The sequence below is a fragment of the Nymphaea colorata genome, chromosome 10, assembly GCF_008831285.2.
Source record: "Nymphaea colorata isolate Beijing-Zhang1983 chromosome 10, ASM883128v2, whole genome shotgun sequence".
NCBI classification, from domain to species: Eukaryota; Viridiplantae; Streptophyta; class Magnoliopsida; order Nymphaeales; family Nymphaeaceae; genus Nymphaea; species Nymphaea colorata.
The window spans coordinates 14,185,578-14,201,579 of NC_045147.1; the positions used below are offsets into that span (position 1 = coordinate 14,185,578).

Genomic DNA, 16,002 nt, shown 5'->3' on the forward strand with positions numbered 1-16,002 from the left:
AGTGTCCTGTCCATGACCAATACATTTTACACATTTAATAAATTTTTTACTAACATCTAAATCAATTCGATGAATCATTTTTAGTATCATCCGCTTTTTGTGCAATGAGAAGCCTTAAAAACTTTAATGCATATTTCATATTTCTTAAGAGGGTGAGACAAATTATTTTTGTTTAGTTTAACAACTGATGTGACAGAAACATTATATTTTTTTAATTTAACATTTAAATATGTAGATTATATATAATATTAATTTTTCGCATCAGAAATTTAATAAAATCAGAAACTTTACATAATTTTCCAAAATACGGTCAAAAGGAAGTGAAAAAGTGAAAAGAAAAAGATTGGCGCCACCGAGTTTCTTCACCGCGGGAGTCCGTTTCGCGTCCTTGACCTTCCGAGTGACATCTATTTTCGTCATTTCATCTTTTGCCAGGGGAGATTCTTACAGAAGACTCCCTTCCCCCCTTCAGGGACGGAGGAGGGCCATCTTCGTCGTCGTCTCCGTCCTCCTTTTCGGGAGAACTTCCACACTGGTGACCCTCTCACGTGCGTGAAGCCATTCGGCCCCTCCGAGGAGGTAACTTCCGGCCGTCTTCTTCCTCCGTGTCGAGGGTTTTCGATCCTCAGTTGAGTTGGGATTTTCCTTTTCTGGCTGGAAGTTCTTCGCTCCTTCATTTTCTGCTTCGGATTTGGTGACGAATTAGGGTTTCCACTGTGTCTTCGGTTGAGCATCTAGGGGTTTTCCTTCGTGTCGGCGAAGGGATTCGATCTTACAGTTCACTTTGGCCTATTAGCGATCTTCCCGAGTCTCGGGTGGATTGGTGAGTTTGAGGTGATTCCTGTGTTTCTGGAGCAATGGTTTAGTTGTTTTATTCCGCTTGATTTTCTGGATTTTGGTGGGTTTGGCGTAGAAAGTTTGGATTTCTTTTGTCTGAGTGACTTTTTGCTGGTTCCGTTCTTTTCATCCTCTCTGGTTGGGAATTTCAAGAAGGAAGGTAGATATTTTCCGGATCTATAACATGCTATTCTTCTGATGTTTTTTGTGTTTGCCTAAGCGGGGATTTGAGATGTTTCCTGAAGTCCCCTCCCTGTCTTAGCGTGCTTCTTTACCATGCCATTTTATTCTTCCTCCTTTTTCCTTTGCATGAGCTTGCTCTCCAATCCGAAACCAAATGCACTTGTTGGTTCATGATCAGTTCTTTCCTGGGTGAATGCCGTTCTATTCCGTTTGGTGGTCTTTACGACATAGCAAATCTGTAGCGGTTCCTGTTACAATGCTAATATTGGAACCGGTGTTTCCCCTGCCGTTACTTGAATCTCATCAGTAATCACTAGACCTGGAATAAGCTTGTTTTTTCATACACTCTGGTGTTGGGGTGCTAGATAAAGGAGCTCAATTTCCTCTTCTTCTTGGGGTTATTGTTACAAAGAAAGTGGTCATCATCTTTCTACATCTTTGTTTCATCTTGAGACAATGGAAGGGAACTTGTCAGGAGGAAACATGATTGCTGGTCCTTCCTATGGTGTCTTAGAGCTACAAGGATCTTTGCATCCCCACCAGCATCATCAACACTCACATGCACTAAATCAGAACCATCAACAGCATCAGCGCCCTCCGAGTCATCATCCCCACCTCCTTCAAGATGTGTACCCTATGTCGGTTACTCCACTCGACTGCGAGCCGTCGTTGGCAGCGCCTGACTTCAGGGGTAGCCACAGAAGCACCCATAGTGGTGCCAAATTGTGTGCCAGTGATGAAGATGAACCCAGCTTTAATGAGGATGGCATCGATGGTCACCCGGAGGATGGCAAGGGTAAGAAGAATTCACCTTGGCACAGAATGAAATGGACGGATGGCATGGTGAAGCTTCTGATTTCTATCGTGTCATACATTGGAGAAGATGCTGCTTCGGAATGCAGTGGAGGAAGGAAGAAGCTTGTGATTTTGCAAAAGAAGGGGAAGTGGAAAACTGTCTCTAAAGTCATGGCGGCAAGAGGATGCTACGTTTCCCCGCAACAATGTGAAGATAAATTTAACGATCTTAATAAGAGGTACAAGAGGCTTACGGATGTGCTAGGAAGGGGGACCTCATGTAAAGTTGTTGAGAACCCTGTGCTTTTAGATTCCATGGACCATCTTTCCGAGAAGTCCAAGGAAGATGTGAGAAAGATTCTGAGCTCTAAGCATCTGTTTTATGAAGAGATGTGCTCTTATCACAATGGCAACCGCCTGCATTTGCTAGATGACCCATCACTTTTACAGTGCTTGCAATCGGTTCTCAGAGGGAGAGACGGCCGGGCGTCGAGCAGGTCGGCAAGAGATGACAACGATTGTGAGGATGATGAAGATGAAATTGAGGAAGGTAACGACGATCCAGAGGATAATGAATTTCATGGAGAGGATGGGGGCTTAATACACAAGAGGCCTAAGATTCGGAGCAACATAGAAGACACGAGCTTGTGGACAATTCCTAATGCACATGACTTCTCCAAGCGAATTGGTTCAGAAAATCTTGTAGTAGGGGAAGCAAACGAGATGACACAGGAACAGGCATCATGGATGCAGAGGGAATGGATAAAAAACCGAATGTTGCAGCTGGAAGAACAAAAGATAAACATCCAAGCTCAAGCTCTAGAGCTTGAAGCTCAGCGCTTCAAGTGGCAGAGATTTAGCAGGAAGAAGGACAGGGAATTGGATAAGCTGAAGCTTGAAAATGAAAGGATGAAACTTGAAAACGAGCGCTTCGTGTTGCAATTGAGAAGGAAAGAATTAGAGCTCGGCTTAGGAAGGTCTGATGCTTCAATGCCTGAGTCCAGTCATGCCTTGGTGCGTTTGCAGCGGACAGGAGATCAGGATGAGATGGAAAGAACTCACTGCATCTAATGAATCTGAAGGAGCTTGTCCTTTTCTTTCTGGTGTAGTGAGGCTTTTTCTTGTTTGATCTGGGGGAATTCCTTTGTTATTAGTGAGCCATTTTTGACAACGTGCAAGTAAATGATGTAGCTTGTAAACTGTCTTCCTTCCTGTGTATATGACCAACACCGTTAAGCAAGCAATGCCTTGAAATTTCAATCCGTCGTTATTCGAAGCGTACAAAGTCTGATAAGGATCCGATTTCGAAATGCTGAATTCGATAATGATGTAACATTTCACAAAGAAATTGTGAAAAGGTTAAAATTGGTGATTCTAGATTGTCTTTTTACATTGGAAAACGCTATGTAAAGGGTTTCTTTATGGAGCCAGTATGCTTACATTTGGTTAAACACGGCATCGATGTACTCATTCACTAGGCCACCTCAATCTTAAGAAAGACTAATTGGGCTCAATCTTAAGAAAGACTAATTGGTGGATTTCTTTTCAAAACGAGCATCTCCGTCTAAGGTGATCAGATGTTGGGTTTATAAGAAAATTCTCAAGAGCATGCATTTGACAGCTCTCCTTTTCAGCTGCTCGACCTGCGTACGAAAGAATCTTATGAAGGGACAGAAGAAATTTACCCGCCAATTTCTTTTCTACCATGGACCTTACAAGTTACATCCTCATCGTCCGAACCGTGAAGGTACATCATCAGATGTCCCTTGAAACAACATTAGACGGCGGAGATTATAGATCTCCCTGAAAAGGTAATTTGCTCCAGAAAATAAATTCGATTCGGTAGGAGTAACCGAGCTCACTAATCAACAAAGCAGCATCACGTGTTTTCTGATTCACCTAATGTGCTGTAGCTTTACTCTCCTCCCAATGATTGTGTAGATCATTTTCAATGCTGCAATTCTTGCAGCCAGTTTCTTCTTCTTCTTTTTCTCTCTCTCTCTAATCGTCATGCTCTATTTCATGTTTGCCTCCCAAATGTATTTTTTTTTCAGCCTTCCATCTCCTGACCTAATAGAGTTCGTGTGGGTTTGTCCACATGAACAACGATGAGTCCATTTCAATCGAAACAAACGCCCTACATCGTACAAGTATAGGTGTTGAGGGAACCCTCCTAGATACAAAAAATCAAATCATCTGGGTAGCTACAAAAGTATGTCCACAGAGGACTCTAGATGAGAATCTAACCCATGTGATGTAAAATACTCCTCCGTGCGTAAATCATTTTCATGTCACCCCATTATGTCAATCACATAAACTTTTATGCTGCCCAAGATGTTCCTCAATTTGTTCACGATGATGTGACGCGATCACCCTCACCGAGTCAGATGTACGTTATGCCAAGACCAAGAGTTATTTGGATCTGTCCTAGCCAGGTTTGGATTCCGACCCAGACTGAGGTTTGGATTTTCGCGAGAGATCCAAAGCCTAATATCTTTTGAATCCAATAATGGTATGTAATTTGATGTGTAGGAGACTAGTCAAATTATATGGTTCGTTTATTCTCAGTCCTTCGTTCAATGTTCAACAAAAAATAATCTGGAAAGTTTGGGTTGTTGGCATTGGTAAAGGAACGGATGCGGTTTTGGATGGTAACAACTCGTCATCAGAACGACCCAAAACAAGGAGTAAAAATACAAGCCAGATGTATTGGAACATAACTCAAACCCATCAGAAAAGTAAAGCCAACAATGAACATGGGTGAGGTGCCATAGGATATTCATTCATTAGTTGGGATGGACCCTTCTCCGAATTAAGACTGAAACATCGAAATACCAGTTAATGGATTGCAACCTTCATGGAACAGTCAATTTTCAGCTTTCCCAACTCTAGTGGACCTTGTGGAACCCATCTCGACGCCGGGAGTCTTATGGATGGGAGCAGAGCACACGGACGCAGAAGGAAAGTGCCTGTTTTTTGGGTAAGGTCTGAAGAACAACAAGATGAGGGGATAAGGAAATGGTAATACTTGATGTTTGTAGGATAGGACGACCGAGTGGTGAAGAGGCAGGAGGGATCAACAAGTTATGAGGAGGAGGAGATGCCTGGTTTAAATGATTAGTATGCTCGGCAACAGGTTCAGAGGCTGGCAGCTGCAAAGGTGATGCTGATACCCAAGGAGGGAGTTCAGGCGGGATCAGAGCAGCAAGAGCCGGAAAAGACCACAGAAGGCTACTCTTCCGACGGACCTGTTGGGATTTCTCCCCATAACGCATATACAAAACCAAAAGTATATACCCTAAACAGGATCATGCTCATGCTAAATCATTGAAATAAACGAAACCTTAAACTGAAGCGAAAGCATACCTGAATCCATCTGATCTGGTGCACGGGAAGATCGCAGCAGGGTCTTTTAGGGTACGTGCGGCGCGCTTGAGGCCTCTCTCAGATGGGGAAGAGGAAAACCCTAGAAACTAATGTTTCAGGTAACCCTTGCACGACCCCAGGGACCACTACCATTTTATAATAAAGACAATTACGGATTCCACCCATCAAAGAGTCCGTAATTCCGTACTGGTATCTATACATTTCAAAATTACCCCATACTATCTAAAATGACGTAATATCCCAAAATGCAATCACTTAAGCGGATATTTACGTTAAGACAGCCATAATGTCTGAAATTCCTCATAGACATATGCCGGCCCACCAAATGATCTTACAGGACCAACTAGAGGCAGAGCATGAAAGGACGCCGTAATGTAGAAAAGAGACAGGAATGCAAACAGAACACCCCAAAAAAAGAGTCTTCCGCACAAGACAAGACTCCGAAGCACAGGGTCGGGCCGCTCTTGCTCTATGCCGATACTTAGAGTCAGTCGCTCGACGTCTGAAGTTGGGCATTGTGCATGCATTGTAGCACCAGTCCCCATGTCTGGTGGACTTCAGGCACATCTGGCCAAGGAGAGTGGAGTAGGAGGACTGTCAAGGAGCGGTGTAGCATGGGACCAACTGTGTTCGCCAAGGAAGAATGGTGGGGAAAGAGAAGGAACGAGATGAAGAGGCGTGAGGGGGAGAAGCGACCAAATACAAAGAAAAAAATATGTTGGGGAGCTTGACTGCAAGGCCCACCCGTCGAGCTCCCCTACTGATTCTACCATAGAGGCCGACGATAGAAGCCAGCGAGCATTAGAACATCTGTCCCACATTCATTCGCGGAGGTACTACTAATGTTAGGACCGTTATAGTTGTGGCTGCGGGGTTTCGGTCGTCTGTTTCCCTATCATCAACTCATCAACTTTCTTGACCTTTTAGCACTGAGCAGGCATCAACTCCCATACATGGAAACCTTTGTTTTTTATAAGCAGTCGCTCAGTCACTCCGGGCCCCTTTGTATGAAGGCACCCGGATCTGTTACAGGATCAAGTTGGCTTTGGTTAGCTTGAAAATTGTGGTTCCAGAGAAAATCCATAAGATGATTCATCAAACTCTTCTGTCGGACAAATTGGGCAAGGTCTTAAGAATTCAGAACCCATTCAAGACTAAAAGAGCTCGCTTGTTAGCCGCAGAATCAACTCGATAGACAAAGCCTCAGGGATGAAGAAACTGTTAATGCTCACGTCGGCTGCATGGCCATCAAGGGAGGAGGGAGAGCAGACCCCACAGAGAGAGAGAGAGAGAGAGAGAGAGAGAGAGAGAGAGAGAGTGGGTAGATTTGCAAATGAGCTCCTGGACCATTGAAAACCAAAGGAAATCCAGCATTTTACAATCCTTCAAGATTATGCTTTCAGTTCTTGAGTTGGAAGCTCTTTCAAAAACCCTCTGCAGCGTCGAAATTACCAGTCAAATGCCGATTCCAAAAAACCAAACATGCACTTCTACGTCGATCATTGAAGAAACACCCTAATAATATTTCATAAAAGAACAGAATATGTAACTACAATTGTACATAGATATTGCTTCATTAATGGCGCATTAGTAATCTCATACGAGAGGCAATTACTCACCGAAACATCCTACCTGAAACCTTTTCCTTCTTTGAGTACATTCGAACAATCTGGAAAGGAAGATGGAGAAAGAGAAAGGGAAAGAGGAGAACCACTTGCCGAAGAAAATAATTAGGACCACAGAAAAAGATTCTCTTGCTTCAATATATCCAGTTTAACGCACCCTAAAATGAACATGTATACAAACACACTCTCCGTGGCCTCCTGCGGGTTCCAGCACTGCCGAGAATGTATGGGAGAAGGTTCATAGAGTTCAAAATGCCATCACTCCAAAATTTTATTCCATTTAAGGGACAACTGTATGTACATCAGTTTAAAGTTTAAACCAGTGCAGCTTGAAAAGTGGAGCCCCTGTTGTCCAAAAAAGTAAAAGTAATGAGAAAGAAACACTTCGGTGCTGTTAAACATTCATGCCCCAGCGCCCTCAAACTAACCAGCCAACCATCCGACCCAACACAAGAAGCCGTTGGTTTGACAGAGAAAAAAAAAAAATCTTCGCTTAGAAACTGAAGACAAAAGGCCGAAGACTGATGCAAGCATAGTTCCGAAGCCTTGCAAGAAATGGAAAAAGGAATTTGTACAACAAAAAAAAATTACTGGACGCATTAAAAAGCCAAAGCTACAAGATTACCATGAACATGAATAGAAGCACATTCTTTATAAACTAGGAAGCTTTCCCCAGTTCAGAGGGGCTTGTGGATTGGTCAATCTCCTGCTTGCTCTTGCTTCTCTTAATCTTTGCTTTAACCTTTGACTTTTCCCTAAGGGTTTGAATTGTGTTTATGAAGTTTCCAACTGCCATGACAACCAGCAGAATTCCACAAACGACAACCTGTGGCAGGGAGATAACAAGTATTCAAACTATTGAACGGTTACGATACCTGATAAATAAGCATGAGCATATACTTACTTGCCACTCAGAAACAACACCGGAAAATGCAGTCTGAAGCAGCAATAGCCCAACATATGCCTCAAAAATCTGAGAATAAGTAATTAGAAGAATAAAATCACTAAATAACAAGGCATTCAAGGTAAAAAATCATCTTAATCTTGCGATAAGCATTATATTCCACCAGATCCATCATCCCAGATGGGAGGCCAGTCAAGCTACTCTCTGAGTCAATTATATAGCTGATCACAGACTGAAAAAGGACCAAACAAGTGAATTTGGTGGACTTGAAGTTTAGCTCTATCAAGTCAACCAAGAATAATCGAACCTCTAGAGCATTTTGTATTGCACTCTGCATGTATGGCAGAAAAGCTTGCGGGACAGTGCAACAGAGTTGAAAAATATCATTCTTCACCAAGTTTTGCATTAAACTTTCATAAAGGTCACGACAATTTTAAAGAATGCATTAGTTTTTAGTTACCTGAAGTATAAAAAGTAGAGGGTATAAAATCCATAGTTGACCTTGCACACCACTAGTTTCTCCCCATACAACATCCATTCTCCTTGCCTGCAAAAGTGGAATAGATCAAGGAACAACTCTTCAGATAGAGAAGTGAAAGAGGCAGTAAAATGATTTCTGAGCAGCATGGTGCTTCTAAAATTAGGGGCACTCTTTAGCCAAATAACCACTCCTTGTATCAGAGCTATGTAGCTATTTGGTCAAAAGCTGCAAGTAGATGCCAGTTTGTAAGCTGCACAAGTTCCTTTTTGAATTGTAAAAAAAGGAAAACTATATGCTGGGAGCATTTTCAATATTTTAGTTTAAGTGAACTATTTCAACTTTTTTTATTTAAAAAACTTCAATTTCAGAATTCCCAGTTCGTCTTCAGATTTTGTCCAATGATAACTAGGTCTCGTCCAGATCTCATAGGGTCATGGCTACCTAGTTTTTGACTACTTAGTTAAACAACTAAGGAGGCACTTCAGCAGCAATACCTAAAAGAACAAATATGTTCAGACATCAATTTGTCGATATTGCTAGAGAAGCATGTAAAAGAGGTTCACAACCAAGAATTGCCTGAAGAAGTTATCATTTTTATATAAGGATAGTCCAAACAATTTATACATGAAAAACATGAAGCCTTTGTTAAAACTTAATAGCAAATGGTGCTTATAAGTCGTACTCAAATGGTTACACAATCTTCAGTGCTATCATTACAGAACAGGGTTCACATAGCAGCACAACGAGTTTGAAATTTGGTTATCCAAGTAAAATTTTCTGCAGAGACAAACCAAACTACTTTTATTGTACATTATAAGAAAAACTACCTTGCCCAATGCAATACGGGTATACAGCCTTTGGCGTTGATATCTGTTCTGTAGAAGCATTGCAACACCTTGCATTATTGCCCATGCCAGAAACAGCTGAACTCCTCGCTAAACAACATTTTTTCTGATAAGTTGTAGAAATCAATAAAATTATGAGAATGAACAGTAAGAGTAGCAAAAAAACCTGCTTCTTTGCGCAGTCAGGTTCACCTTCTATCTTCCATGTGAGACTGATAAGAGCCATCGCCATAGCACAATAATGGTGGTATATCCACCTATCCAGGAAAAAGCAAAGGAACACGAAAATAAGATATTTGGGAAAAACGAATTTTCCTGAACAAGATACCCAAATATTAGATAACTTGTAATGCAAACCAAAAGAGGTCCACTCATTCCCTAACTTGAGATTTTCCAACCTAGTAAGCATATGCTACAGGCTGATCTATTTAGTATGATACTTCCTATATCTCAATGACTACGTAACACACATAGAACACATATAGAGGGGTTTATCTTTGTCCTGCAATAATTTCTGAAAATGACAAATGGACCATGACTTGCAAAACTGAAGTCTTATCTTAAAGGTCGAGTGACAAATTCAAGTGATCAAAGTGAATATGTGCCAGTACGTATTTCTGTGTATGGGCCAATGCTCAAGGATATGAACCAGCATTTAGAACTTTGCTGATGCTCATGTAGAAAACCCATGAATTTACATCTTTTATGATTCATAAGAGACAAGGAATGATGAACAGACCACAATCAATCTACTAACCATGCATTAATCTTTTCACAAATTTTGGACTTATGGTTACCAAGAGCCAATTATGATATGCACAACTGATAGCCTCCTTTCTGAAAGACATAGTTAGGCTTCCTCCAAGAAAGCCCGATTGCTTTATAGGTCATAGGGATTTTTTTTTTAATACAGAAAAAGATGGCTACGCTTTCTTCAAGACAGTTCAGTTACTTCGTAGGTATGCTGAAAATATCCCACTAGAATTATGTACCTAATACCCTAATGGATGCAGGCATGCTGCTATAACTGATTTCCTAGCATATGCCAGATCATAATAGATATTGCTTTTGCTCCTCAAGGTATTGGTCATCATTGACTGCAAACCATTTTTTGTAGTCTTCAGTTTCACCATTTTTTGGTACCTAGCATATGGATTTAATAACTTGTCTTAGAGACAAGTATGTCATAAGACACTATTATCATGAATAACTATATGTGCATGAAAATTTCAAGTTGCAAAAAAAGGACATCCTAAAACCTGGAATCAAAAGTCAAGGAAGAATACACTCCATAAAACACCGAGAAATTTTTAGCTTTGAAGAATCAATAGAAATTTCGAATTTGAAAACATTAGTGACATAAGGGATAAAAGCAGACCGTTAAGCTCTTGTTGCTGCTCAATGTATATGCAAAATAATGATTTTTCATTTTCATTTACTTTGCAGATACTTCTTTCTCATTTCTACATAAGGAGACTCAAAGCATGTTAGTATGTTACATTATTTAGAAACCTAGAAACCCATGTAGATACCATTAAATGTACACATCTAATGAATAGATAGAAGTAGAACAAGTAAAGTGCTCTTCATGGCTTTCACTTTGCCAAACAACGTTGCACGAATTGGTGCTTACACTTCAAACTCATACTATGGTACGAAAAAGCAGAGAAGGCTTGGCAAGTCTATGCCACCATTTAGCATCTAACAGCGTCAACATGCAGTACATACAGGGTAATAACACTACTAAATCGTAAGGTATATAATTGCTTCAAACATAAAGATGACATCTAGAAGACCTCAACTGAGATCAAATTTTATCTGCCATATCATATTGTATACATATTATTTGAAGTACACAAAACTTTAATTCCAACTAGTCAAAACAATATTATCAAAAGGAATGAAATCTAAGATATCATCAGGCCTAAGCTGAGTTATCATAAAAACAAGGTAGAAATCTAACAAACATTAAGAACCATAAATTTCAAAATGTACGCCAAGAAATGCATGATTCTGCAGGAAAACACAAATGATTAAACACATGAACCAAGACAGAAACATTAGAAGGCTTCATCATTTACCAAGGACGAATATCACTTCCATTCAGCCTTAAAATATTCTCCCGCAAGGCCAAACTAACATATAGATATAACAGCCAGGCCTGGAAAAGAGAAAACATACATTATATGAAATGTTTGACAAGAATAAATCACAGTTAAGCATTTAGATAAAATTTCAGTATCTGACAAGAAGAAGACAATACCTGGTACAACTGAACTGGAAGTGCTGAGAAGCATCCATTCCACATTCGATTTCTTAGAAAGAGAAGTATGCAAGGAAATATCAGAAACAAAATGGCTGTCCGGTCCTGCCAAAAATAATTGGATATCAATACATGTACAGAAATATGTAATTACTTCTCATTCTATATGTATGCTAAACATTGCATGCATTCTTTGATATGAAACTGATCTATTGATTGGCACATAATGTAAACTGATTCATAAAATATAGACACTGAAATAGAACTGTTTGTTTAGTTTCCAACTTTGTGATGGTAATGGAATCATGGGGACATGACTACCCAATGGTTGCACTTCTCGTACAGATTTTGGCACCTTAGTATAAGGCCCTCACATACTTCCACAGTGATAGCCCATGCACCATCTTCCTACCACATTACTCCTTACAGAAAGTAAGTATAATAAGGTTAAGCATGATCATATATAATTTAGATCACAATATTAAAGACAGAAAGAGTAAAAGCAACACAAAACAAAGATCCAAACTGAGAAGTTTCCTAGGAAGAAGAGGTCTGTTAATCCCACCAAGAATGGTCCATATGTGCACATCAGAAGTGTACAAATGTCCAATTTTTTTTCTTGACAAATGAAGACTAAAAGAACTAGTTTATTTGAAAATGAATTCTTTATGTAAATTTTTAGGTTGTATAGCCAATAATTTATACTTCCAATGATGTAAGAAATATGAAGTTCACCACAGTCTACTTTATATGAATCAACATAGGCCCCCGAACGCAGCTTTGTTCATGTTGCCTTGTTCTGATACTTCACAAACCAAACAAAATAAAGCAGGCACATCAATGGACTAGTAGCTTTAGCAAAAATACTCAATTGATGCCAATAAAGCCATGATTGTTATAACAAAGCTAATGACGTAGACATTTACTCGATAACTATTATACTCCTCCTTCACTTTCAACTGAACATCCTTTCTGCCAGCCCGTACATTAATAGGCCCAAGAAACATCCTTAGAAATCTACCTGTACATCAAAAAGAAACATTAACCGAGATGTATAAATATCACCATTGCAAATAAGAAGAACTCCCATCTAGTAGTGGATAATGTCATTCTACCGTCCTGCCTCCAGCAACGAACTACAGTAACTAAGAATGGGTGAATGTGTATGTGCCTGTGTACGTGTGTGTAATTAAGCATTAATGTTGGTGTTAACTCATAAACATAACAGAAACCTCCTCAAGAGCAATGACAACATTCAGACTATAGTTATTTTGTGAGGCCACAAATTCATTTTTACCTTTGCCTTAAACTGGGTAAAACAAACATTAATATTTTCTGGTAAAGCATATTCAATTGCCTTTGTTGATCTGCCTACCCGAAACTAATCATGTGCTCTTAAGAGATGTCACTAATTTTTAAGATCGTTTCCATCATTCCATTTGGTTTAATATCGGAATATCACTAATGCTAATACTCATATGTTTAAAGGTAGCTAAATTCTTTCTCGAGTGTGCGCGTGTCTCTGAGTGCGTGCATGCGAGAGCCTATGTTCTTCATTACATTCTCTCCAACCCAAATTATTTTGATTCCTTGAACACCTTAGGAAGTTTTCATGTAAAATGACCCCATGTAATTTCGCGTTGCTTAAAACACACTTCGATCATCAAAGCTACCTAATGTATGTTTTCCCCTAAATTAATCATGATAAACACGTTCCAGGTTCAGATTATGCAAAAGAAAAGATCCACAAGCGTTACGTTTTGAGTGGAACTAATGGGGACAAATGAAGGTAAAGGTGTAGGAACCATCTTCGCCTACTTTCGAAAGACGGCTGCAGACGTATCTGCTCAGGACGAGGATACAGATATTTTCCTTTTTGCTTTTTATTATTCGTTTATCGTCAATAAACAGAATGATTCCATTCAACTAATTATTAAGTAGCAGCTTTTGCAGATTTAAGTATGGATGAATGGATTAATTCAAAAAATGACAGGCCGTTTCTTCCTGACTAAGTCAGGAGAAGAACTTCATTGTTGATTTACTAGTCATGGTTGATTTACTCGGTAACATGCTTGGACTGAATTAATAACATAGGAACGGAAAGAGAAAGAAGCTTTTGTAACGCAGGACATTAATTTCCAGGTTCGTCAATTTTAAAATGGGAATTCCCCACCTAATAAATGTCCTCTTGATGTGGTTTGAAGCATAAAACATAAAATATTCAAACACACATTGGCAGCTGCGCATCCCGAAAAATGTACGGAAGGTGCTCCTCAAGATTTGTGTGGGCCTGGACAGCTAACACCCCTGCCACTCGGGTTTAATCCTACGAACGTGTAAGCATAATTTTGTTTGCCAATAATCATTCCCTGAACCATTTTTCAGTCAACCGACATTCTTCGAACTACAAATTTCTTCTTTTATATATATGTGTGCGTGTGCGTGTGTGTGCATGCGTGTGTACGCTTGTGGAAACTGAAAAAGCTTGTCTGACAGAGGAAAGTACCATCGCCTTTGTGAGGGAGAAACGAAGAGACATCGCCATCGCTCATAACACACTTGACCTTGTAGATTTCTTCCTCCAGCTGCCACCAGCAATAAACACCATAAAATTTTAAAAACTGAACGGAACAAGTCGAAACGCGGGGCGGAAGGGAAAGGAGTTCCAAATAATCCCAATTGAATTGCGAGGGAAACGACCAGGGAAATCTCAATCAACAATTAAAAGAGAAGAAACCGATAGAGAAGAGGAGTAGGCGAAGGAACCGAGACCTTGTCAGCGGTCGCGGCGTCGACGGCTCCGCTCTTAGCGGCGGCCGCGACAGAGCGCCTGAGCCTCTGAATTTCGGATTCGAGGACCTGCGCTTTTTGGCAGAGAGACTGCTCCTCGTTCTTGGCCCTGGAGATGAGGGAGGCAGCCGATTCCTGCAGCTCCCTCGCCCTTTCCAGCAGCCGGAAGGCCTCCTGGAGCAGGGCGGCCTCTCCGGCAGGTTCCGCCATCCCTTTCGCCGGAAAAGCCTTCGTTTTCCGGCTGGAGATCTCGACAACGAAACCTTCGGGGAACCGGGAGGACGAAGCCAAGCAGAAGAATAGCTCTACATGCTCGTTGTAGCGCTCCCTCTCTCTCTTCCTACTTATCGCGACTCCTTTTTTTTTCAACCGCCATTTATTTCTATCGCCATTTTTCTCACGCTAAAGCGTGGGCCTTCTACTCACTCCCGCCACCACGAGGGCCTTGGTTTATAGCTGAAATTTAACGCGTTTAAAACGGGTGATTTTGCTTTCCGCAATAAAAATGATGGGCGGAACGACGGGTGTTGTAAAAACCGGTTTTTTCGACCGAATCGGAGATTCGGGGGATTTGCTGATTCAGCTGCACGAATTGCAAATCTATAAAAAATTTTTTTTTTTCAAAAAACAAATTTAAAAGTCTTCACGCGAATTTAACGCATGGGCAGACGAATATATCGGCCCAACCAAAGATGTGGTTATTTATGCAAAATTGACGGAACAAAATAACATATTGTCCATAGTACGGAACACCAGATAATTAACGAACTTAAGCATACGGTTGAGATTAAAGAAATTCTGTATGGGTGATCCTACTGCTAGATCCAGATCCAACACGATGGCCAGCAGCTCGGGAAGTCTTGATATGGATTTTGTAATCAGATTAAGTTGGGTAGTCCCAAAAAGCTCAATCTTTGGATCTCCATATTCCAATTGGTAACTAGTGCTGAAGAAGTGGGCTTGGAGAACGTCGACATCCAGTCCAGTTGATCCATTTATATCTATTAAGTTTATGATTTGGCGTTTTACCAATAGACAGAGTTGCCAAACTTATAAGAATGGAATAAATTAAGGAATACGTGATGAAGATAGCAGAACAATCCCCAACTAGAATATGTTCTTTTTTAAATAATTGGGAAGAACGGGTTGGAAACGTAAACGGTTCTGAGTCGACTCATGATCCGGCTCTATTGGACCCCGATCTTACCTAATCTAATCCGCGTTCCGGATTCGAAGTGGTGCAGGTTATCTAAAACTGAATCCAACTTTAGATAGAAACGCAAGATCCAATTTGATGCGGGTCGAATTTGAAACTGCCATACAACATCAGTTCTATTAGGTCTGAAAAATTCATAAATGGCAACCAAGATTCAATATGATGCGGCTGCTTATATCAAAATTCAATATGATGCGCCTCAAGATTCAAAGTTTCATCGCATGTACAAGGACTTCCAAGTCCAACCCAAATCCAAGTTTATAAGACAAGTATTTTTTTCAGTTTTACATCTAAGGGGACCTGAACTAAGATACATTTGGATGGCGCTTCAGTTGATCGGGTTAGGGGCACATTAAACATTGCCGCTTCTAATTCAATTTGCATGTAGAGTGTTGTACTAGCTGATGTACATTGGTTTCACCGATACAGCCCGAGACTTTGAGGCTAAGAAGAATGAAAATGAAAGGGGCCCCTCGGACTGTTTAGAGATATGTTGACATATAATGGACAAGATAGAGAGAATGAGGTCATCCAAATGTTGTTTAGTTAAACAAGGCATCATGAGTTTGTAGACTGTGACGGACATTTTTGGCCGTAAATCTAAAGTTGAGTTAGACAATAAAGTTGAATCGGACAAACGTCCGGCTCACGGTCTGAAAGGGTGGCGGTAAATCTG

The 16,002-nt window shown here is 40.5% G+C and overlaps 2 protein-coding genes across 3 annotated transcripts; one reads left to right on the plus strand and one right to left on the minus strand.

The window, feature by feature from the left end:
* The first annotated feature begins 441 nt into the window (after nt 1-441).
* Nucleotides 442-3,085, plus strand: LOC116263273 (uncharacterized). Its single transcript, XM_031642945.2, has one exon. It carries the CDS (start codon nt 1,477-1,479, stop codon nt 2,884-2,886), a length of 1,410 nt encoding a protein of 469 aa, XP_031498805.1. The 5' UTR covers nt 442-1,476; the 3' UTR covers nt 2,887-3,085.
* A 3,985-nt stretch (nt 3,086-7,070) lies between these two features.
* LOC116262375 (uncharacterized) lies at nt 7,071-14,469 on the minus strand. Of its 2 annotated transcripts, XM_031641687.2 has the most exons (11): nt 14,093-14,469; nt 13,827-13,905; nt 12,247-12,341; nt 11,321-11,425; nt 11,139-11,218; nt 9,224-9,314; nt 9,040-9,147; nt 8,192-8,278; nt 7,732-7,800; nt 7,453-7,653; nt 7,071-7,172 (listed from the first exon to the last, which is right to left on the minus strand). In XM_031641687.2, the coding sequence occupies exons 1-10, from the start codon at nt 14,318-14,320 to the stop codon at nt 7,486-7,488; spliced, it is 1,110 nt and encodes a 369-aa protein (XP_031497547.1). In that variant the 5' UTR covers nt 14,321-14,469; the 3' UTR covers nt 7,071-7,172; nt 7,453-7,485. The 2 variants fall into 2 exon arrangements, with proteins under 2 accessions (XP_031497547.1, XP_031497546.1); XM_031641686.2 differs by having other exon boundaries at nt 7,071-7,653; nt 14,093-14,468.
* Nucleotides 14,470-16,002: the final 1,533 nt, after the last annotated feature.